General features: G+C 38.2%; 1 protein-coding gene across 1 annotated transcript in view; it reads left to right on the plus strand.

The window, feature by feature from the left end:
* The window catches only part of unc13ba (unc-13 homolog Ba (C. elegans)), a 224,964-nt gene that overhangs the window by 181,837 nt on the left and 17,012 nt on the right, over positions 1-26,115 (plus strand). The window contains exons 28-32 of the mRNA XM_074669684.1: positions 1,704-1,830; positions 2,504-2,600; positions 7,005-7,148; positions 11,752-11,829; positions 12,124-12,201. Coding sequence (XP_074525785.1) covers positions 1,704-1,830; positions 2,504-2,600; positions 7,005-7,148; positions 11,752-11,829; positions 12,124-12,201 — 524 coding nt within the window. The remainder of the gene's footprint in view (positions 1-1,703; positions 1,831-2,503; positions 2,601-7,004; positions 7,149-11,751; positions 11,830-12,123; positions 12,202-26,115) is intronic.

Here is a 26,115-nt window from a genome sequence, read left to right on the forward strand (position 1 = left end):
GAGCAAATATGTTCCAACTGTTTTTGCAACAATAGAAAAATGTGCCTGTTTGACTGTCATGTTAGTTTTTAGTTTAAGCATGACCTGATGTTTTACAAGAGCTAGGCAACAACAGAGAGAAGAAGATTTTAAAAAAACATTAAACATCAACTCGATCCATTTGTCTCTGTTTCTTTATGTTTTCTTGCTGAACTTAAAATGCAGAATAAATCACAGCAGTGTCCCCTTCACACTGCTTTAATGTACAGGAAGATGCTAAAAGGTGTTTGCAGACTGGTTCCCCTGCATACAAATGTGCTACTTCACTTACAGATATTGTTGTTTTAGGGGGAAGAAGAAAGAATCTGAAAAATAGTGGCACAGATTTACTGTTTTTAAAGTAACAAGCCACAGAGTGACTTCATCAATCATCTGTGATTGACTTGCATACATACACTTTTTGTTTTACTGCTGACTTACACTGTAAACCCCAAAGTTCAAATTACTCAATTTGATTAAGCTATACAAACTTAAAATTTGTAAGAAAGTTCAGTTTACTCAAATGTCTAAGTTTTCAGTGGTGAAACTGATGATTTTTGAGTAGATTTAACTTTTGTTACTGTTTAGGTAAGCACAACCTAAAATCATTAGTTTGTGACTGCGTTTTGTAACCGTGAGTGAGGAGGGGACGCAGTTGATATAAAACCCTGCTGTACTTCCAGACCCGCAGCAGTGGCTCAGGCTCTCTGTGCTTCACATAGAGCAAACTGGTTGTCTGTGCATCACAGCATGGACAGCTGTCTGTGCCCCTTGTGGCATCGATCAGCTGTCCATGCTCTATGTGGTGTTGACTGACTGTGTCCACAATAAATAATTATTTATCTTTTTAACATAACATGATAGTCCAGCAAAAATTTCATTTATATGTATATTAACCATTAGGCACACACTGCAAAAGTCAGTAGGTACAAGACCCTGTGTTATGGAGCACAGACCACCAGTCAGTGCCGTGGGGCTCAGACAACCCGTGCCCCCTGAAGAACAATATTTCAAAGTACAGCAGGGTCTCATATCTACTGCCTTTCCTCCTCACTCAAGGTTACCAAAATTCTTAAATTAAAGCTGATACTTATTGTAACCATGAGTGAGGAGGGAACGCTGTGGATATGAGACCCAGCTGTACTATAAAATGTTATTTAATTTAGTTGTTCAGATCTGCTTCAATTTTTTATCATTACATTTACTTAATTCATGAGGAAAATTTATTGATATCACATCTTTCAGTTTTGAGTAAGGTCAACAAATAAGCTTCAGGTTTATTTGATTAAAGACATTCAGCAGTTAAGTAGTTAATAATCTTAACTACTTGAGATGTTGAGTTAGATTAATGTATTTCATTACTTAGTTTTTAAGGTAACCATTTAACAAGCATTTCTCAAGTAAACTCAACTTATCCAGGTTTACAGTGTAAGCTTTTCTTCACCAAAAACAAACTGTGACAAGATGTGCATTTTTCATCCTGAACCATGATTTATTCTTCATTTTTACATTTTGCTAAACAAACTTGTTTTTTACCTTAAACTTCACAGGAATATTATGAAAACATGACTGAATTTTAAAGTCTTCACCAAGAATTTGTAAATTTATTAAGTCCTGCTATAAGCTCCTTGACTCCTGTGTTTGTGCTTTCTGTGTGTGTGTGTGTGTTTCCGTGGTTTTCACAGAGCACGAGAAACACAGACTGTGCAAAACCGCCGACTACATGAACCTTCACTTCAAGGTCAAGTGGCTTTACAACGAGTATGTGAAGGAGCTGCCCGTCTTCACAGAGGCTGTACCTGAGTATCCTGCGTAAGATACACACACACACACACACACACACACACACACACACACACACACACACACACACACACACACACACACCTCACACTTTTGCTCATTATTTCTCACACATGATCCCAGTCCACTCTAGACGAAGCCAAAGCTTGTCTTGATTGATCGTTGTGCCTCACGTTGGGACATTGCTCATTGTTAGAATAACAGATACAGGCTGAAGCATCTCCTTGTTGAGTTAGGACACTCGAAATATTGATCCCTGGAGAATAATGATGATATTTTTTTACCTCTACAGCAGCTTTGAGAGTGATAAGGGAACTAACGGAGCCAATTAGACGAACAAACATCTCACAGATTAATTTTATCGGACAAAGGAGTGAATTAAAAAACATATTGAACAAAGAAAAAGAGGGAAATCAGTGAAAAACACTTTTAAAGTCATTTTTGATGCTGAAAGCTTTACGATTTCCTCGACAAATCCCACTCTTTAAGTCTTTGTCAGAAAGAAAAATACTTGAAAACAGCTCATAGCATCAGAATAACTCCATTGAGATTGGAGCTTGAAACTTTTTCAATTCAGGATGGTAATTTGATAGACAAGGTTGATGTAGTTGTATTAGTTAATGCCAGTCTCATTATTTGTGTGTTCTTATTTACATTTTTCTGTCTCTTGTTATCACTGCAGCTGGTTCCTGCAGTTCGTGCTGGCCTGGCTGGCTGAGAACGAGGAAGTGTCCATGGAGTTTATGCAGGGAGCACTGGAGAGAGACAAGAGAGAAGGGGTGAGTCAAAGAGAGGAGCTCAATTTGGTGATAAAAATAAAATAAAATAAAAAGTTTTAAGCTCAGAATAATTCACCAGTTATCACTTTGGGCTACAACATTTTTTTGAATACTTAAATGTCACTTAAATGTTGACGCTCCTGCAGCTCTGATCTGCTTTGTGCTGCAGCGTTAAGCATCTTTCTGTTTCCAGTCCACACATCACATCAGTTTGTTACTTGTGTTTACTTAAACAGCAGAAAACTACTCACAACTTTCACCAGCTGTCATAGTTAGTGACTCAAAAAAGATAAATGAAGTAGAAGTAAATATAAAGCTTGTGTTTGAAAAATAGAGTGAAGTAGACACATTTCAAGGTTTTAGGACAGATTCAAGGCCTGAGTTAAGGGTTGTCACCAATCATTTGTCAGATGTGTGGTGTTAACATGACTGTTTGCACTGCTCCCAACCACGTCAGAGCCTTACTGATCTGAAACCATAAATATTAAACATGTTAAGTATTTAAGATTTTAGATCAGAGAGGTGCGAGTGGAAAACCTGCAGTAACCAATGAGAGGAGCAGACTGAGAAGCGTTATCAGCTCGATAAACAAAACCATACCCAGAAAAACAAGCTTATGGCACTGTTTACCCAGATACTTTTCCCTGTTTTTGTCACTGCCTGACAGAACACACCATCTCATCTACTTAAGTCGTGTTTTATCACAAAAGCTACTTTAAGATATCATGTCTGTGGAGTCATTGCCTAAAGCATTAAGTGTTTTATTTATGGGAATGTTTAGTGTGCTTGATCAGAGAATCGTCACATTAAAAACCAGTCTGAGCTGTCTTTATCTGTGTTCCCTCCCCCACTTTTGAAATCAGTTGAGACCGGAAAGTCATCTACACTTTAAAAAGTGATTTTGCACATTTTTTTTTCAACCATATTATTTTAAGTCAGTATGACAAAACATTACATGAGTTGTTGTGATAACACATAATTATAAGTTGGTATCATCTTAACTGCAAAATGTGTTTCAAATTAAAAATCTACATAAGTAGCTTGTTAATCTTACATAAGTAATTTTTTTTGTTGTGATGGTGTTTTTGTAACCATGAGTGAGGAGGGAACACAGTTGATATAAGACCTTGCTGTACATTGATATATTACACTGCAGGGGGCAATAGCTCTCTGTGCTCCACGGCACAGACCAATTTTCTGTAATCCGCAGGTCCTGGGACCATAAACTCAATGATTTTTACAATGCATTTAGTATTAATGTTATTAAATGAGATGTTAGGGTTAGGACAGACAAGACAGCTGGTCTGTGCCATGGAGCATAGCAGGTCTGTGCCATGGAACACAGATTGGCTGTGCCCTCTGTGCACCATCTCAGTGTACAGCAGAGTCTTACTGTGTTCCCTCCTCAACACTTTCACAACAAAATTTTTTTGCCGTACAAATTTGATGAATTAAGCTCAACCAACATCTTCTGCATTTCTCTGACCTTTTTTCCTAGCTCAAATTATTTGACACTTCATGTTGAATTAAATCAATCAAAGCAACAAGATGACTTGAGTGAGTTAAGTTGAATCAACAAATTACTTTTTATAATGTAGCGTGTGGCTGACCTTTGTGAGAAAATTCTCACTTAAGGGTTACTTTATCACCTTCCTGTTTGCTAGATACAGAGAGAAACATCACGTAACTTTGACACCTTTCAGAGAAAGTTGAACAAAGTACCGTCATGTTCATATGGTTTTAGAACAGAGTAGAGATGTCCCATCACTGAAGCGCTGAGAGAGCCACAGTTTAAGCGTGGTCTGAAACTGTATGAAGCCATCTGTTATTCCCAATTCATCCAATTATCCCAGTGCTGATGCATCATCACTGTGGCAGTCAAAATAATTGCTTTTTACTTTATGGTTCAAGCGCCTGGTGTCCAGTGAACACAGTAATTGCTCCTCCAGACACCAAAATTACATTTATACAAACAGGAACTATTCACAGGCTTCTCACTGAGTGCATACGAGATATTATGTTGGTGATTTGAGCCATTATGACCGCTGTACAAATTATGAAACTCGGGTCATTGTGATAACTAAATGGAGGAAATTGGAGGAGGAACATGGGGGGTAATGGAGGAGGACTCACTTCCTCCTGATATCAGAGCACAACAGTAAGGAACAGTAACAGAAAGTAAATCACAGAGCAATCAGTACCTGCTGCTCAATGTTAGAGCTCAACTCAACCACAGAGTCAAATGTAAATGTGAAATACCAGCCATGTCAGGAGCATCCAGAGTGAAAGCCCATCATTCTGTTGATTGTGCTTTAGAAAAAGAAACAAACTGAGCACAATACGGACACAAACAAAAGAAAAAACATCTTCAGAGTCCCGACCTTCAGTTTAGAGACTCTCTGAAGGATGTTGCAGCCTTTCAGGTGCAGCAGAGTTTACTTTTGTTCAGCCAGTCTTAGATTATCAGAATGATGGCTAAGTGCTGTCTGTTGACCTCCTGCAGATATAAAGGCTGCACCTTGTTCAATTTAGTCTGAAGAAAAGGTTTTTTGAGCAAGACTGGTGATGCATATTTGGTGGGTCTGAGTCACAAAAGGATTGTGCAAACGAGCCAAAAGGACATCATTCATAAAGCATGCACAAAGGGTAACATGCTCCATAGGCGGTACTTCAAATCAAAGTGTTGTTTGCATTCTTCCAAATGAGCCATTATGCATTTATTAGAAGAAAATCAGACCATTTTTATGCCAACAAGCCTCATTGCAAATAACACCTACTTCACTAACACTGGTGCCAACAAATAACTGTCTACACCACTGTGATTAAAAACTCTATTAAGCTTAATATTTTTGCGATCAAATCAACATTTCCACCTCTGGGTGACCTAAAGCTTGAGTAAACAGCTTCACATGAATCACTCATTTTGTACATGTCAAATAGAAGAAGATTTACATCAGTGTCTGGGATTAGTCACAACACAGAATCTAAGGGGCGGGAGTGACGAAAGATTCAACCCTCAGGTAGAGGATCGGGCAAAGGTGGAGCTCTTTAAAATGAATGAAAACAGCAGTTGCTTTCAGGATTAAACATTATCTAAAACCTAAATGTGTTTGTTACCTCAGCAAAGGAGGTTATGTTTTTCGGAGAGTTTGTTTGTCTGTGAACAACATAACTTAAAAAATAACAAACAGATCTTGATGAAATTGTCAGGAGATATTCAAAATGGGATAAGGAAGAAGTGATTAAATTTTACAGGTGATCTGGATCACTGTCTGGATCCAGGACTTTTTTTAAAGGATTGTTTATGTGTGTATTACTCCACCATAAATGGTCGGATTGCTTTGCAAGACAAGACAAGACAAGGTCACCATAATTTCTGACAGATGTAAAAGTATGATCCAGATCCTGGCAATATTCTGGATACTAAGATCCAGAACATGAAATATGTACTGGGTCATCATAATTTTCAACACTGTCAAGAAACAAATTATTGTACAAATCTGCAACTAACACCAAATTGTAGCAGACAGTCTGCTGAAAGGGAGTATAACATTAAAGTAGGACTAAAGTGTTGCGTGACAGTCGCAATATACTTAGCGGTCTGCACTTTCTGAGTGTGTTTCTAGTTCGATGTATAATGCAGAAAAAAATGTTCTTGAAGTGAAAAAAATCTGACTTGACCCTGCTGCTTGAGTTCTCTCACGGGCTCAGCTTCATTTTATAAATGCAGGACAGATGTTTCTGTGAATTTACCCACAGAGATTACACAAAGCATCCATCATTATGCTACCTTCCTCTACTTAACCCTCTTAAGTAGCCTGATGGCACAAGTCTCTTAACTTATGAGAGTACATTAGAGACCGGTTTTATTGAGGAAGTGCGTATTGGGCCCCTCTGCCTCTTAAAGGACCTGTTATGGATCTTCAAGCAGCAGGTTTGTGACAGTAAAAGAGATAGACAGGATACATCAGGACTCAGACACACTGGGGAAATATGTGGCAGGCTTCTCTTAACTACCACAAACTACCAAACCACCCCTCAGGGCCACATCTACATTTCCATCTGAGTCATTCAGCTGATGAATACATTTTCAGGAGCGTATGATTAGAGCAACAGGTCAATACACTCTCAGCTTCCAGTGCAGGAGAAAGATTTCCAGTGACTAATAATGCCTACTGGTCAGAGTGTCCTGAAATCTATGGAGTAATTACCCAGGAACTGCATCAGTAGCAAGGCTTGGAAATAAGAATGCTTTGAGTTATTGTTTGATTACAGAAGATGTTTGAGTCAGCATGCATCAGCAGCACTTCATGAAAATAGCAGAGCTCCTGTTTTGATTACAGGAAATAATACCAATTGTCTGAATTTTGTTTTTTTGTCTTCTCCTTGTGTTTCCGTCTGCAGTTCCAGCAGACGTCTGAGCATGCTCTGTTTTCCAGCTCCGTGGTCGACATCTTCACTCAGCTCAACCAGAGCTTTGAGATCATCAAGAAGCTAGACTGTCCTGACCCGACTGTGGTGGCTCACTATAACAGACGCTTTGCCAAGGTGAGATGTGAAACACAAGGTCATGTTCAAATGTTTGCTGGTATTGAAGTGTTAAAAACAAACAAGCTAATTTGAGGTCTTATAAGTTACCACTATAGACTGATCTCTGTGATTTTACTCTTTGGTTTCTGGCGTCTATGAGGTCATCAAAGTGAAATGCTAATTCAACTTTGGACTGTATGTATCATAGCTCAAGTTAAAAGAGAGTGTTTTACTTAATTTCACATTCTCTATGTGTCTGCTGGGATAACAGCCTATTAGAAAACTGCTGAAGCTGACCTTTAACTTCTGTTGTGGCTGTACTTCCATTGCTTTGTTCAGTTTGCTTCAGTCTAAACAATGAGACAATGCTGAAATGCTAAAGCCTGCTAAAGCGTCCACTTGAGGCTGGCTCCAGAAGTACTGAAAGTCACACACACACAACAAGACAAAAAAGGCTGTTTTCACTGCAGAAATAAACCTATTTACAGCCTGGTTCAAAAAACATCTCCTATCTGGATTGCTAGTTTCACTATCAGCACACACTGTTAGGGCGTTAGGGTTAGCGACCTCTCCCAATCAGAGGCACAGCTCAGGTCACATGACTGACATGAGCCTCCTTGAGTTACAATATGGCCACAACAGCCGATATGCTTCAAAAATCTCTGTCAGAAACAGACAGATGACGTCGGGGGAGACTACGTCCTTTAACCTCTTAATACCCAAGCTTTTGTTACCATGCTATTTTGGATAAGTAAGACCTGATAAGTATAATAACTAAACTTTTTCTTTCTACAGGAAGTTTGATTATTTGTGTTATGAGTTCTCTATTAGTTGTTTTTTAGTAGCTTTATTATACTTAAATACACTGTTTTTTCACTAAATTGGTGTGTGTTGTGATTTCACCGAAAGATGATGTGGACGGTGTCCCTAATTGTAGCTAATCAGTCAAAGTTTTTAAAAATAAAGTATCATGGGCCTGAGAGGCAGAAATGTCATGTCCACATATGTGGATGCTGGGTCCTAGGTTTATTATAGAGTATGGTTTGCTTTCGTGTTGTAGCTTTTGCCTGATTTTGAGTTGCAAATCTTCTGATACTTACTAGCCACTGTATAAGTCTCCTAACTGGTAAAAACCTTGGTCCAAAACCAACGTTTTATTGACAACAAAGTAAAAACTTTGAATTTGACAGTTATTTTAAACTGTTGGTGGTCAAATCTGGATAACTGAGGTTAGATATAGATATCATATTTGAAAGCTCGAAGCCACAGATGTTGTTGGTGTTTCGGTGTAAACTGTGACCCTGTTAAATGAGGACTGTCAGCTGACAATGACTTAACATTCAGTTGAAAGTTTTCAGTTGGCACAGTTAGCATCTGAACTTCATAACACTGGTTGCTCTGTCATGGTCATGATCCTGTCAGAACTTGATAGAAGTCAATTCTGTGGTGTAGTATAATTTCTGACTATCAACCACAGAGTAACCAGATATTCTTATGCTGCTTACTGTTGTAATTGAAGTTACCTTGTCTGAACGATTGCAAAACACTGCTTCCATTGTCAAAAGCATAAGCATCTGTGTGATGACGTAGGTTGTAAAGGGGTCTATCAGTCAAATATCCAGTCAGGATAAAAAGTGTTTCTCATCTCCGGGGATGGTGAAGAGTTGCTCTAATATTACTTTCTGGAGCAGTTTCAAACCGTGCGTCATCTCTGGAGCTTTTCAAAATCAAATCCTGTTTTGATACTCTTGAATCCTTTGTATCTTTCAAACATCCACGGATATATTTCAGGTAATTGTTTGCAAAATGCACAAAGCTCAGTGTTTTGATATTGAGCCTTTGATGTCATATTTTCCCTCATATTTAATTCAATGCAGCTGCTTTTAGGCAAAGCCATTAAATCTAACAAACCTTTCTCTATAGGAGAAATGTGAGCCTGTGTGTGTGTGTGTGTTTTTTTGCTTGTGATGGCTCAATCGATATGGGACTCATTAAAGAAAGAATAGCTAATGTGAGCCATCACTCTGAGCCGTCCACCTCGCTGTCCCCAACCCTTCACATGCTTTTCATTCGCTGCTGATCTGCTCCTGTCACTCTCCTTCTCTACTTTTTCATCTTCACCTGTCAGTTTTTTTCAGTCGCTTTTTGTTCTCTTGCGCCTCTGTTAGCTCATCGTCTCGCCTTTTTCTACATTTCTCAGACGTTTCTCCCTCTTTTTGCCTCTTCATCGTCCCTTTACTTCCTGTTTTTTCCTCTTGTATTTCTTTACCGGACATCTGGAAAAAACAATAAAAACAGGGATAACCCTTAAAAGCAAAATTGGGCGATATTATAGGAGGGAAGCCTACAGAATAATGCAGACAGCTATCAGACCACATATTTAATGCATGAGCGTAATCTGCCATCTGGCTGACTCAGCAGAACGAAAGGAAATCTTTTAGACGTTGTGAGGTTACAGGCAGAGTTTCTGTCATGTCCTGTCCTCGGTTTGACATCATAGCAGGATAATTAACCCTCGATTTAATGCAAAGTACCCAGAGGAGTATTTATGGTAAACACAGCTGACATTTATTGTTTTCAACCCAAAGGCTCTAGGGGCCTGACAAAGACACCAGCCAGATTTTCCACCTCATTAAAGGTCTGCAAATATTTTCTCTTGGAATCGTTATTTGTGCTGCAGTATATCTCTGTGCCGCAAATTAATGCAGGAAGCTATCATCGTGCTAGACGGTGTAAATCTGGGGGACAGCATAAGCTTTGAGTCATCATGATGTGACTTTCTCTCTCTTAGATGTCTGAGACAGTGGGTTTTATTTTTTCATCTGCAAATGTGCACAGTCCACTGGTTCCTTTCTGCCATTCTTTTCTTTTTCTATTTTCTCATGAGACAAACACTCCAGCGCCTGTTGCCTTGATGTGTGGAAAGAAAAAATATTGCATAAAACTGATAATCATCAAATAATTTACAAGTTAACTGCAGTTTTTGCATCTCTCCCAGAAGAGGATTAAAAAGCATCCCTAGACCATCTAGTAGGGATGGGATGATATTCTCATGATTTTACTTTTTTGGGGTCCCAATTCGATATAAATTGGGAGTCTTTGATAGTTTGCTTTTTTAACACCTGACTATGGGGAAAAAGTGAAATGATGATGATAATGTCTACAGACCAGTGCCTTTCACATTTGAAACGATACAGTACTAATGCTCGGTATTTTTTGTGTTTATGTAGTAAAAGATATCATTTTTTTATATAATATAATCTCAATTTTTTTCAATTTAATATTTATTATTCAATATATAGAGGGATTATTTGTTTATCAACAACGCCGGACACATGCAACTTGGGTGCAGAAGTACTGCGGAGTATAATGGTTTGTCAACTGACGTGGAGGAGTTAACCGCAGAAAACACATTTTTAAACTAAATATTATCTCTTATACAAACGGTTAAAACGGCTCGTAGGTTTGTGACTTATCAGACTGTGACATACCAGGATGTAAACGTGTGTCAATAAATCAGAAACCCTCCCAAATCAAAAAAGAGCACACAGACTGCTGAGTCTGAGACCCAGTTCAAAATAAAAATAACCAGAAAACTACGTCCAGAGTTAACTATTCACCCGCATTTGTTGCTGGTGTTTCAGTGTAAAGTGTGACCCTGTTAACTGGGGACTCTCGGACGTTAATCACTGATACTGTCCCTGAAAGTCACCAGTTAGCATGGTCGCTATTAACTCTAAACCACCAGTTGCTCTGTGACCGTCAAAACTTGGTCACCGTCGCCTCTGTTGTATATTATCGTTTCTAAGAAACTGTCCACAAAACAACTCTACATTTGATGCTGATAGCAGGTTGAATTCAGTGTTTAACAAATGCTAACTTTTCTGAATGAATGGAGCGAAACACTGCCTCTGCGGTCAAGATACGTGAGTATCTTTATGATGACGTAGACTAATAATCCCTCTATAACCTTGCAATGCTGTGTTCATGTCCAGCATGGAAAATCACCTACTTTTCCACTCCCTCACAGTTACAAGAATTTATTTCGGTACCTTAACATGGCACCTTTCAATTTTATGTGAATCGGTACCCGGTACTTTTAACAGAATTCTGTGGGTACCTAAAAAAGTAGCTAATTTGGTACCCATTTTCCCATAAAATGCACATCACGTGAGTCAAAGAGAAAACTTGCACCCTCTGCTGGAGAAAAGTGGTAACTTTTTTCCAATACATTTTATGAACAAAGACTGAAATGAAGAATTTGAACTTGGAAAAAAATAGTTTTTGGACAAAGAGTCCAGATTTTGATACTGTCAAACAAAAAATCCTGTTATATGGTACTTTGATTTTTTTCCCCCACCCCTACCATCGAGGCAGGCACAACAGAGGAATTCTAATCAGATACTCCTCAATCAGACTCTTTCGATGTGAAGAAATCTGGGCACAACTCATGACTTCTCTTGGATCGTTGAGCTCCTGCTTTTAAACTAAGCTCAAGCACAAGTCTGCTCAGGGACAAAAAGTTCACAGAGGCTTGTTCACAGACAGAGTAAGCTTTCCAAACAGCAGAGATCAGGTTCCCTCTGTGTCAACATGTCCTCTTTCTTGTGTGTTTCCTCAGACGATCACCAAAGTGCTGCTTCAGTACTGTGCCCTGCTGGCCAAGAGCTTCCCGTCCTTCTGCGAGAAAGAGAAGATAGTGAGTACTGCTGCCTCGTCTCCTCTCTGACACCAAACCAGACTGAAAGTTAACTTTTTCGAAGCTGAGCTCCCTCTGTGAAGCAGATTAATATTTCAGCTGCTGCCCAATTATATAACTCTGAAACTTCTATCTGTGTTGTTTTCTCTTTGTTTGATTCTTTTATCTCCCTCTTATCTCTTTTTCACTGCTCTTTATTATGTCATTTACTTTTTTATTTATCTACCTACTTTGACTTTACTTAACTTTCCTACCTCATGTCCTCCTCTGACTCTGTTTGCTATCCTCTTCCAGCCCTGTGTCCTGATGAACAACATCCAGCAGATGAGAGTCTTATTGGAGAAGATGTTCGAGTCAATGGGAGCCAAACAGGTGAGTGGTCAAGATGAGTACACACATACACTTGCACAAACTCGACCTTCAACACTGTTTTTTTTAAGTGTCTGATGAAGTGTTTTTATTTTTTACCCCCATCCACAAAACTGTCACAAGAAGCTGTGATGGTTTGATGAGTCCTAAACAATGGTCTTCTTTGAGCCTGAAGGTGTGAATGTGTCTCTGTCAGCTCCCGGTGTTACAGCTTAAAGAGTGACCCTGTAAACTGGAGACTTTCAGCTGAACATGTCAGTGGATATCCAGTATTTTAATGCTGTTAAAACACAGAAGTTCTCAGCAATGCTAACGTGTCATAATATCCTCATTAGAAAGTATTTAATTATAAACTAAAGCCATTTGAGACAGATACTTCCTGCTGAGAGTCATAAAGCTCATGTTCAAGCCACAAATTGGTCGATTTCTGCTGTCTCCATGCTCTATATGTCTTCTTTTAATCTATTTTAATTTTTTTATTTGAACTTAAATGTGTTTACATTTTTTATTATTCTCTGGATAAAGTTATTTATTGTTATTATTGTTATTATTATTATTATTATTATTATTATTATTATTATTATTATTATTAATAATAATAATAATAATAATAATAATAATAATAATAATAATAATAACAATAATTTAATTTATTTATTTTTTTCTTACTACTTGAGCTCTTTTTTTTCCATTTTTTTAATATTTAGTGTTTATTCACAATAATTGTAAAGAGAGAGTGTGGTTAAACCGGAGTCAAATTCCTTTGTTTTTGAAACACGATCAACCAACCAACCACATCTCTTCTTCTATGATGCCATTTTTGCTGTATGGCCTGCGTCATTGTCTTTCTGCCCTCTACTGGTCTGGCAGTGTGTTGCTATTACTTTCTTATTTTTTCTCTATTCATCGCTGGCCTGATTTCATGTTTTGAGCAAATCTTCAGCCCATGATGGATTTGAAAACAATTGATGGGCCTCAGGAACCGTGTAGTTCTTGGGTGTGTTTTACCAAATAAGCAAGCTCTGGTCATACAAACCAAGCCAAAAAACAGACTTTTACAGCATAAAAAACTTACTACCTGGTACAAAAGTTTTATATTTTTGCATGTCTCATTGACTCTGAGTGTGAATTTGTTTGATGAGAGTGACACCAAAGTTCTGAGAGCTGTTTCAGCTGAAGAAGCCTGGTCGCTGTTCTTCTCTTTTGAATGACTGATAAAGTTAAAGAAGGAGCTTCTTGTTGAGTGGAGATCTCTGAGCCTTCACTTCAATGTCAGCTTGTCACTGGACCGAGCCGTATCTATGGACAAAGTTTGGTGTTTGAGTCAGACTGACGCTATGAACAAAAAAGAGACAAACTGGGTGGATGGAAGAGCTCCAGACTGACTTTGTTTACGACATTTTCGTGCAGTAATGGCACCAAAAACATCAAAAGGGAGTGCAAACCTGTCATGTAGGGCAAAGGTTGATGACACTGTGTCTCTCTGTAAAAGTCAGTCTCATTAGCAGGTGTCTGTGGATTCAGTGTGGTGTTATTTCAACAGAAGGAGAAATCTAATTAAGGACACTGGAATATGAAAACAAAGAACATAAAAATGAACCTCTTGTAGGTTTGGGTGACTTTAAACTTCAGAGACGATTAAGGACTAATGCAGAATATTATGTCTAATGGAGAAAAGACACCAACGGGGAGTCATAATGTTTCTATACTGTGGATAGTTTGGTCTATTCAGGCCAGATGAACATCCTTGATTAAATTTCTGTTCACCGGCTGCTGGAGGAGAAGCAGAGTTGAACTTTATATGCACAGAAAAATCTTTTGTGCTGAATTTGAAGTTTTTACAGTTACAAAGAACTTTTTTCTGCAACCTTCACTTGACAGCTTAGTCATGTTCGACTTTAAAGTAACCTTGCTGTAACTTTTTGAATATATAGCTGATAAAGCTTCATGAAAGTGTGTCTATTTAAGTCTTATTTGGCAGATGAAGCTGCAAAAAGTGTTTTCAGGAGCAACCAGTGTGCAGATAGTCTGTAGGAGACTGAGTGTGTATCTTTCTCTCTGCAGCTCACTGCTGAGGAGGAGATGGTATGTCTGCGTTTTTTTCTTTTTTTTGCCCATGTTTCCCTTTCTCCTCGAAAAAAAAGTCTCTGAAAGTGTACCCTCACCATGAACCTCTTGCAAACCTGTCCAATTTCTACCCAGTGCTGTGCAAGTATTCATAGAGCTATCCCAATTTACTCATGGAGATCAACATAAACTCTCCTCCTCCTCCTCCTCCCGCCTTCCGCTCTTTCCTAGACTCCCACATCTCACTTCTCCACTTGACATATTTTATGTAAAAATATTTTGCTTTTTACCTCGATGCTGCTTCTTTCCAAAAGTCGGAAAACGAGGAGGAACCTGAGGAGGGTGAAGAGGAGGTGGGTCCTCTCAGAGTTTTCTATTTAGCAGTCAACTTATAAACCAGAGGTGGTTTAAGCCTCCTTTACCTGCAACCTTTTCATCTGTGGAAACGCTCTTTGGAAACTTTGCACTTTTTGTGAACACCTTGCGCTTTCTTTTTTAAGATTCAATCCATTTTGAACGGAAGGTTGCAGCTAGAAAGGAGCAAGAGTTTAGCAAAGTCGTTCACTTGAAGCTAATTTCACTCAAAGTCAGTTAACAAGGTGCTTCTGTATTCAAAATGTGTTCATAGGTGAACTTATTTATAGCAGAAAAAGAGGCCCTATAGAGAAAACTGAGCCTCAACAAAATGTTTTTTCACCACACACAAACAGGGCCAGGTGTAGCTCAACTGAATTCTGCAGAATCCTAATAAACACTATAAAATAAACACTATAAAACTGTGAATTGTAGCACCACTGGAAGAGCAGCAAATCCATTGTTTTCATTTTGCCTCATTTGTTTCTTCTTAATGTCATCATACTTTTTGTTTTCTGTTATATAACTTGTTTTTATTTCTATTCCATCTCCACCAGGCCATGAGTAACAATGGCGGGGAGGATGACATGGTGGGTAGGCTGGCTGCATGAGCACAAGCTGCACACTATAAAAGAAAACACAGATTTTTGCCTGTTCATTATTTTTTATGTTGTGAAATAACTGACATTTGTTTTGTCGAGAGAGAGGGACTCAACTCTTCATGATTTCTTTTAATGCTGTATCTTTTCTTAAACCTCATTTCATCTTCTTTTCTTATTGTTTTGTCCATTTTATCACCAGTCTGCCTGCTCAGACTCAGAGGGATCTGAGGTAAGAAAAAAACTGAGGAGTCATAACTTAGAATCAAACAAGAAACCTCTGAAGAGTTATTTCAGACTATTTCTCAGATCTTCGACATTTTATATTATTCTCACAATATTTTAAAGAAGCTGTTTTATGATACAATTTTCAACTCATTTGCCGATTCAAATGTAATTAATTGCAAATAACAAAAACCAAGGTCCTGTAGAGGGTATGCGTTTACATCACTTCCTCTCTGGGGCACGTCCACTTCAGTTGGACTGAGTGGCAAAATAAACCTCCCTTAGCATTGCAGAGCGCGGCAGTTAACGTGGCAAGACTGGTTAAAATGTGAAATATGACATGAAATTAAGGATAGTTTGACTCGAAATTGATTTGTTAAAGCTAACAAAGAACCAGGGGTCTGTGAACATTGACATGTGGCCAGAAATCATATCCTGACGTTTATTTGTACCTGATTTCAACGCCAGGAAAACACACAATACAAAACCTGAAATCTATGAAAGCCTCTATATCATTCAGTTTACAGTATAAAGTGTATTTACCCAAGTGAATACACATTATTTATCCATATTTAGACTGTATTATTACTAATAGATGTGGTCTCTGGGACAGTAAAGTTAAGATCAAATACTTTATACGACTCAGCTACAACTGCTTGTGCTAGAGTTCTCCCTTATTTGGAAAACTGGGTTAGCCTCAGTTTAAGTTAGTTTGCAAATCATGTCAAGAACAACGTTCATAATCACACAAAGTCAAAAATGTTTCAGTTATGAAAAGCACAGCTGAATGAAAAATGCTAACATTTAGAGATTTCTTAAAGCTATGGTCTATGCCCCCTCCAACAGAGCTAGAAGCGGGTCTGGCATTGCCACTGCGAGCTGATCAAAGCAGAGCCGACTGTGGGCGAGGCTTTACCTTTGTGTCTTCACCAGCTCAGTTTACGATGCTAAAGATTCATGGCTAACTTATGCTAAAGATGCGTAGCTAACTTGTGCTAAAATCTGTTGACAGAGCCGACCCGTTCTGAACAGCAGCGTTCAGTCATTAGCCAGTACAGGCACAGACTAACCAGTTATTCAGCTGACATCTCCCATTGTGGTAAACGAAGTCATTACCTGTTCAACAGAAACTCAGCTGTCTCGCGTCAGTCTTCAGTCCCAAATCCCTCTGCAGCTTTTTCCACCGGTCGTACATTTCTCCAATATTCAGTCTCCGTTGGCACCTGTATCGCTTATAGTTCTTCCACAAAACTTTTTTGTTTGCTTCCTTCCCTGTGGAGGGTAACAGGTTGGTTTTGGTCTTCTCTGGCTCCATAATGCTTCGGTAGCTGAGCAGCTAGCTGACGTGAGAAGGGTAGTGGGGAAGGACGAGGTGGGACCATGGGCGGGACGGTGCGAAGCGAGGGAGACAGGGGATTGGATGGACTCACGCACAAACCCAAAATGAGGGGAATGGCAGTTTTGATTGGTCATTTAATATGCCATTTTGGAACTGATGTACGAAATGGATTTTTTTCGTCCTTCTTTGCCTTTTATATTGCGTAGATCGGACCATCAGACCATAACAGCCTCATAAACGGTGTCATTAATAATCACCAAGCTTCCAAATCGTAGACCAAAGCTTTAATTTAAGGAGTGATTTAACCCAAAATACAGCATAAATAATGTTAATTGACACAAAATGGGAACCGTAAATCCAGATATCGTTGCCTGGATTGTTTCTGAAAATTGCAGCGATCCATCAGTTTCTCTTCTCTTTGCCTTTCAGTAGCCTGTCTAAAGATATCTCTAATTGCTTTTCAAACATGTTAGTTCAATCAATCCAGCAATAGCTCTTCCCCATCTTTTGATTTTGTTCTTTATTTTATACTGTTTTTAAGCCAACGCTGCCACTCATCTCCCTTTTTCTGACACTCAGTGGGCGTAACCGCAGTGATTTCCGCTTGCTGTGACATCATGTGCATACCCTCTATTGTTCATGTTGAGAAAGTTTATCAAACAGAGCAAACACAAGATTTAATCATTTTACCAACTTATAATTTAGAACAGAAACTCAGACTAATTTCTCACAGAATCCTTTTTTATTTATGGGAAAGAAAACCTGAGACCCAAAAGTCTTCAGAACTCACTTTGCATAAGTTGTGCTGTTTTTTCTGTTAAAGTAAAACTTGGAATCATAAAAATTACACAGTGGAGTTACTGTTACCCCTCTCAGCTCCCCATCTGCTTCCTCCTGTACTCTCAGTGGATGGATCCCACCATCCTTAATCCTAAATGTATAGAAGTCCTCTGATACTAAATGCTAACACAGCTCTTTACACATTTACAGCTGCCTGCTAACACACGCTTCCTCCTCTAGTGAGTGCTTAATAGACTAGACTGTGGGCCGCAGATAATTGAGTTTAATGGTGTTTGAAAATGTTGTGTTGAGCCTCCACTTAATGGCTTCTTGTAATCTCGAGTCTGTCAGCTGACTGTAGGGGGTCTGAGTGGGAGAGGAGGAGAGGAGAGGCAGAGTCTGGATGTGTTGGTTTGTGCTTTGAGACTCTTTTCTGAACAGATGTTAAAGTGAAGACACATTCTGCTAAGTGTGCCACTGCTGAGGTATAGAGAGGATGTGGAAGGTTTTTTGACACTGGTTTCATTTGTTAATTGACGCTCTCATCAGGTGCTAGTTAAAGGTTTTAAATGTAATATTTCCTCTTAAGGGAAGAAATGTGAACACCCAGAGTTTTGTGACTTCTTGGTTTGTGGAAAAGGCTTTTTTTTCCACCTCAGGTTAAAAATAGTGAAAACAACATGTCAGTGAAAAGATTTCTAATGCTGTCGTGCTTCACTCGCCCTGTCATTTCCTTCATTTCCTGCTCCGTCCTTACGCGATCCGTCTGTCTCCAGGTTGACAACAAAGAGAAGGAGAATAAGGTTGGTTGACAGGCACGGTGACAGTTTGTGAGCAACTCAGTGTATAAAAACATGGACGACCATCACCTTCTACTGCAAAGTAATAAAGCATGGCGACTGATTGGCTGCTGACATATTTTGGAGCTGGAAGAAGCAAAGAGGCGATCTGTTTGGCTTTGCTAAACCAAAACATACCAATCAAACAACAAAGATCACTCAAACATTTAGTCTTAAGTTGGTATTTGTCACATTTTCTCACACTGTTTGTTCTCCACTCTGATACTTTTGTGAAGAAAGCTGCAGGAGCTGTGCTACCCAATAAAGCTGTCAGTCATGACATCATATCCCCTGCTTTCAACTCTTCTTAAAATCCTTGAGGCTGGTACACATTACAGGATTCTCCAAACCTTCACACATTTAGAGAGCACACACTTGTTGATAACAAAAGACAGATCACACAAGATCTTTCTCTTCTGATCTTAAAGTGTGTGGTGTACACTACGAGGACACCAAACACTAACGGATTCTTCAGCTTCTTCACGCTCAATATTCCAAGTCTCACGTAGTAAAACATGACTTCGATCTAAAGAAACAAGATGGAGGAACAGGAAAAAGTAATGATGGTTGTTTTTGGCCTCCAAAATTTTGAAAAAAAAAACACAAAAAAAACCCAATTACGTAAGAAGTCGTGGTGACAGTGAGTAAAGTCGTTTTGAGTATTACAGGTAGACTTCCTACTTCCTCTTCAGTCAGTCAGCTGAGTCAGCTCACGCATTGATTTGCTCCGTTACACATGACATTACACGCTGTACCTGCTCAGCTCTTCCCGGGGGGCCCCCACACACTACAGGATTTTTAGCCGCAAATATTAAACATGTTCATTATCTATGATCTCTCAATCAGAGGCCCTGACCGAAAAAAAAAATCACACTTAACATACCCCACACTGAAAATCACACACCATGTCATTTATGAACATCTGACAATCAGACCTTTGCTGGCTTTGATCATTACGGGGAAATCAGGACAAAAATCAGCTTCATTATCCTGTAATGTGGACCCGCTTTAAGAAACCATGAGTTATAAAACATTTCTATTAAGTTGTTTTCATTTCCCAGCTGACCCGTGTCCCATTAAGCCCAACATGAGTTTTACAAGCTGTACTGCAGCCTGCCAGCAGGGGGAGCTCTAAGTGTTAGGTTTCACTGGTTTGGAGGTGTAACGTCATCCATCTTTTTTATACAGCTTATGTTGTGAACATACTTAAAACCCTGACCCTTGTGCAGTGAGGATTGTGTGGTTTTGTCTGTTGTACTGTCAGTGAATTAGACTCCAACTTGAGTGGACCCACATATCTTTATATTTGTTTTTCTTCCAAACCAAAATACCATATTCAAATACCCTTTGAAAAAATGCATCATACCCCCTATTTTAAGATGTATTTATCACTATTTCTGGTATAGATAGACTGATATGGATTTAGTCTCGGAGGCCGATAACTGATATTTAAAGCTAATATTAATTTGCAGTCAAAGTGCAAATATTGTTGTCAAAATTTTGAAAAATACAAACTCCAACACTTAACTTCATTCAAATACCTTTAAGCATGAGTTTATTGAACAGCTCCCAGGCTCAGCAGCATGTTTATAAAGTTAAATTAAAACTTAAAAAAATAAATAGCTTAAGTTTTCTAAAGTAAATAAAGTTTTTTTTTTATTTCTATGTAACTGCAATAACTGTAATAACTGCATTGCTGATTGGCTGTTTCCCAAGCCATGGCTCTGCTTGTAACCAATCAGATGATGCTGGGGGTGGGACAGTGCTGGGGACTGAGTAGTAACTGCAGACTGCGGAGCGGCTGCATCAGAGCCGCAACAACATTGTTTTAAATTTGTTTCTTATCGGCTGTCGGATTACAAATAAGGCTGGTGCCGACATGCCTCAAAATGCCAAATATAGGCCCCGATAATGAGTTTATCCCTAATTACTGGGTAATGAATGACATTATATGACATCTTAATGTTTAACAACTTGGTTGTTACACAAATTTAAAGCATCCCCTCAACCTGTGGTACTGATAATTTGGGTCCTTCTGCACACATACGTTTGAATGCACAGATAAGTTATGTCATTCCTTACAAATACTGTGTGGTTCAGCTTTAATCACTGATTTTGTAGAGAATATTTGATGACTAATGAGTTCACTTACTATCAAAACCTCTCAGGTGAGGCTGTGGATGTTCTACATGTCCTTCGATTTTGTCTCCGTTCCTGTCCAGCATTTTTTGCTTAATGAAAATGCTGCTGCTAATCTCGCATTAAATACTCATTTCCTCTGAACGTCTTGTTCTCCAGCTTGTAGCAGTAAAAAAAGGAGCTTTAGAGAAGAGCTGTGTGCTTTGGGGCTGCTGTTATTACACTGAGAAGATTGGAAATCTGGTTGAAGTGGGGAACAAACACAAGATATTTTTAACTTTCGGTACTAAAAAGAAAATGTAAGCTCTGAACAGCATGTGTCCTCTGTCTCATCTCTAAACAAAAGAAAGAACAAACACAGGGATAATTATGCATAATTAATCCTAATATTCTTCAATAAGCAGAACTTTTCTCCTACAGCTTGAAAGATTTAGAAGTTTAGTGATTGTGTAACCCTTCCTGTGGTGGATTTATCTGGAGGTAGATGTGATTGTGTTTGTTGTTGAGTGCCGCTGTTGATCGTGTGTCCTCCTGTAGGACGATTCCTCAGTCTATGATGACAGCGATGAGGAGCAGGAGAAGGTTTGCGTTCTTTACGGGGTTCCTTTAACATTTCATAACTCATATCTTCTCTCCTCCTGCCGGTCATCTCACAGCTGACTCAATCCCAAAATAACACTGTGCAGTAGATCCCCCAAACCCTGTGCTAGTCCTGTTCATGTGTGTATCCTCCATGTGTGCTCGAGTTTGAATGTTTGTGCAGGTAAACTATAAAGCGCTCATGGTTTCATGTCCTTAATTTCTTTCCGTCATCATGACAAAACATCAACTTTCTGTTTCTGTAAGTCTTCAGTTTCTTGTTTTGTCTTTGTTGTGTTTTAACATCTTTGTTTTTGTCTTTTCTTTGTTTAAAAGCTTGATAAGGAAAAGGTGAGCCAACAGATAAGGGTTTTTCCCCCCACCATAAGTTATTAATTAAATATAATATCAATTAAATATTTTTGTTGCATTAATATGTTTATTGTTTGTCTTTTTCTTTCCCCTCTCGTCTCCCCTTGTTTTTGATAGTCCGAGTCTAAGGAGGAGAAGGTGTGTTTACTCTGGTTAACTTGTCTTAAGAAATTAGAAAACGTGTGACTGTATTTAGTGTGCCTGGTTACTGTTGTTTTTATATGCTTGGTTGTAAGGAGAAACTTAAGTGTCTTAAGATTTTGCTGCTGCCCTATTGTGGCCAAACTTGCATCTTTGGCGGTCTGAAGCCAAATACTGATTCATCTTCATGCTGAGAATGAAAACAGACCAAGAGGTGGAGCTGAGACAAGCTTGGCAAACAGCTACAAATTGACCCAGATTGTGTTAATGTTTGTAAAACTCTTGGTCTTAATCAAAACATACAAGTGGTTTAAAAAATGTAGCACTGTACAGTTTTTACAAGTAAAAAGCAAGCGATACAGACAAAAATCCCTTTTTGAAGTAAGCTGTGGGGGATGTTTAATAGTGACCTCTAACGGACACTGGAGGAACTGCAGTTTATTGGCGTGAAACATCTCAATACAGTGGTCCCCAACCTTTTTTTTTCGCCATGGACCGGTTTGATATCAGACAATATTTTCACAGACCGGCTCTTCTTCTGTCTCCTCTCTGTTTTGTTTTTACCCTTTCTAAAGAAACTCTCCAGAGATTTTTTTTTTGTCCATTTTATGGGGTTTGGCGTCAAGAATGAGTCATAGACGGGTATGACGAAGAGAATCGAATAATTTTTCAAAATAAAACATTGCTCAGAATCAGATAATGAATCAAACAGAAATAATGTAAGTTGGGTATTTTGATGTGTGCCCCAGTACCAATTGACCCACGCACCAGTACTGGTCCACGGCCCGGGGGTTGGGGACCACTGTCTTTATACAGAAGAATAGTATGTGTTACATGGATTTAGTACACACACACTTAAAATTTTCAAGTGTTCCCCATGACTGTTTTGTTAAATGATCCAGACTAATAATAATAATAATAATTTTATTATTTGTATAGCACTTTTAAAAACAAAGTTTACAAAGTGCTTTACAAGCATTCAGCACAAAATAAAACACAAACAAACAATGAGCACAATAAAATAAAAACAAAAAGCACAGTTTAAAATAAGACTAACAGTGAGAGACAGTGCAAAAGGACATGGGGTGAAAAGGTCCTTTCCATAATTTATAGTACTTAATAGAAACCCAGACAATGCAAGAACCATGGAGCCTAAAAAGAGACCATAAGGACCAAACATAAAAAACATAAAATCAGCAAGAATAGGAAACGCAATTAAATAAAAAATAAATAAATAAATAAATAAATAAAAACACATAATAGTATTAATAAATTAACGAAAAGGAGTAAAAGAAGTTCATTTAAAGGCTCAAGAAACCTTTGCAGGTGTTCCCAGTTAACACGATGATCAAAGGGTAACACCTTTGGTCTACAATATTTACTGAATTTGGGTTTTTATTATCTTTCAGCAATGATCTCTAAATTTAAAAGAAAGAAATTATTTAAATATTTCACTCTGTGTACACTGAGTCTGAATGACATAAGAGATCAACTCTTTGAATCAAACCACTGAATTAAAATTCAGTTTTTTTAAGTATTCTGTTTTTTTTTTTTTAGATCAGCCTGTATGTTATTGCTGTAGAAAGTTGCTTTTTGAAATGACTTTTGTTAACTTTTTAAAATCCAAGACAAACTTCGGATGACAAAAGGTCATCAGAAAACTTTTTTATATATATCTAATGTAGCGATGTGATGAGAAAGAGTCGGAGTGACAGCCAGAGCACTGATGATGACATTATTGTGAGACACTCTGTTCAAAGTAGGACAAAGAATCAAAAGCAGTCAGAATTATGTCTTTCCAAAGAGACAGCACTCATGATAACACAGTTTCCTGAAAAGTTGTCAGAAAAGCAACCTAGATTTGGGATGCTGTATCGAACCAAATACGAAATACATACTGCATGTATACAAAGATAGGATGTACTGTAGGTTTTTCAAAGTGATTAACTTTCTCCACACTTTTCAGACGTGCAGAAATCCTGCAACTGATTCTTACTTCCTGAGTCAGGGTTGAAGTTTAATTTATGTCTTTCTTGTCAACCTGAAACATAAGCAGAGGATTTTGATCACAGATAAGTTGCATTTTGCAGGAATACGTTTCTACAGATTTGTTGATTAATCTCCAAATGAAAGAACAAGAGTCTGCAGGTTTTTGCTGTTTTTATGTGAAAAAACTTATGTGAGAAAGTCATCAGTGAAATTATCAGCTGATTGGTAAGACTGCTGACTCTAAAGAGCTCTTGACATTTAAGTTTTTAAATCCCAGGAGGCTTTGCTGCCAGTGTGATGATGACCCCCTCTAAATTGTCTCGTCTGTCGTCTACCCAGACACAATCTAAAAACATACTTCCTGTGTTTTAATGCAGGTAAAGCCTTGATCCTTTAAAATGTCAAGTTTTACTTATAGCTTAGTCTTTACAGCCCCTCAGAGGACGATTTTAACCTCCCAGCTCGACATAAAAGCCTGAATCAGTGAAACGAGGATCTAATGAGGCTCTCACCCGAGAGCAGCAGTTAGCTTTATTAATATGTGAGTCAGTGAGTGAGGGGACTGGAGGCTAACAGGGAGGGTGGAGTTAATAAAAGTGTAAAAGTGCAGCTATCAGGATGTCAGAGTGTGGATGTATCTGTGTGTGAGTCTGTATTTGTATTTTTGCTTTAAAGTGCTGTAGCTCACTCACAGGTGTGTGTGTCCTTGCAGGCTGAAAAGAAGGACAAAGAGAAACAGGTTGGTTTGTTTGTGATCACTCGACTTTCACATCCTGTTCTACCCCGTAGAGATTTTTTTCATATCTACTAGTGTCCTCTAAGTCTTCTCAGATCTGCTCACAAGCCCTCTGTTTGTTCCCCTTATTGCAAAAGATTTATACATTAGACTATGTAGAAAAAGTAGATGTAGCCACGGTGAAGTCATTCCCTTTCCATCATTTTTAATCCACATTTAGGAGCCATTGGGATCATGTTGGCCCACTTGTTCAAAAGTAATCCAATCAGATTTTGATTATCTGATTGGATTAAATTTTAAAATTTGGTTGTTTAAAGAGGAAAGAAAGATTTCAAAATCGGATCATATCACGTGATCCATTCTTAGTTGTAATCTGGATCAAACCTTCAATTCGTGTTGTTCAGAACTTTTCGGTAAAATTTGGTCTCCAACAGGGGACAGGATTTCAAGGTGGATTTCAGGAAGAAAATGTGTTAAAACTCTAGAATTGGTCAAATAATACACCATTTTTACAATTTAGTGTCGACACTCTTAATTGTATTTTGTTATGTTTGTTTTGTATGTTAAACAATTACAGTGATAAAGAAGAGAAGTTAATTTGGGCTACCAATGAAACCTTTCATACAGTAAAGTAGAAAAAAAGAGAAACTGAAAAGGCAGAAGCTCAGAAACTCCTGGCAAAGGAAAGAATCAAGCTGATGAAAAAGAACCCTGAATTGTTTTTTTTTATTTTGCTAACTATTGGACATTTAGCCTCTTTTTAACATTTCAGACATTTTCAAAATATCCTCTCTGTATTTTTTTTATGTATATTTATTTATTTGTTGTGACTAAGATGAGGGGTCATAAAAGAAACTAAAAATGGAAGTGGATATTTATGTTATTTTTGTTTTTTTTTCTCTAACAAAAATAAAAATAGATCTAAAATAAATAAAAAAACACATACAATGACCCATGTTGGCTCTTCTACCTGTTGTTCCTTACAGACCTACCTAGTAGCCCACCTTATGATATGCTGTCCCATTCAGAGATCTGATAATCTTGAAGACTGTGTATCCAGATCAGGGTGATCAATCTAGAGTTGCTTTGAAAAACTGGCATAAAACTGAGACAGATTACCTGATCCTGGATCGCAAGAAATGGGATTTCCAAATCCGGATCATTTTAATCTAGATTAAATTCTTTGAACAACTGGCCTGAAGTGATGACCTGTGGCTTGAGATGTAACAGTTACTCATAGGATATTTGAAAATTGGTGCTCACATGGAAATATTCACATCAGCGTGGTGAAAAATGAACATGGATGACCTTTTTCTAACAGCAGAGGGCACCTAATCAGCCTGAAGAAGTATATTAGCTCAAATGCTAAACATTTAGCATTCTCACTATCAGCTAACTAGCAAAAAAAGTCTTTCTCTTTTTCTTTATTTCTCACCTACTTCTTAAAAATTCCTGTTCTGCGGGTCACAGGAAGAGAAATAGAGGGAAAACAGACATTATTACTGCAACATTACAGCTCCTGCGTCTCTTAAAGAGGCTAACATACATTTAGGTTTTCTACAGTTGATCGTTCTTTTAGCTGTTTTTCATTTACTCTTCTACAAAGTAGCATAAATGTTTTTTTTCATCCTTTGAAAATAACAGTTTATTTGTCACAATAGCACAGAAAAAGTAACAGACACAACTATTTAAAAAACTGGCAGTAAATCATCAATTGTTTAAATGTCTTACAGCAAATTAGGACAGAACCAGCTGTGT

This window comes from Halichoeres trimaculatus, unplaced genomic scaffold (assembly GCF_033239565.1).
Source record: "Halichoeres trimaculatus isolate MK-OKI-2021-1 unplaced genomic scaffold, fHalTri1.1 fHalTri1_scaffold_5, whole genome shotgun sequence".
NCBI classification, from domain to species: domain Eukaryota; kingdom Metazoa; phylum Chordata; class Actinopteri; order Labriformes; family Labridae; genus Halichoeres; species Halichoeres trimaculatus.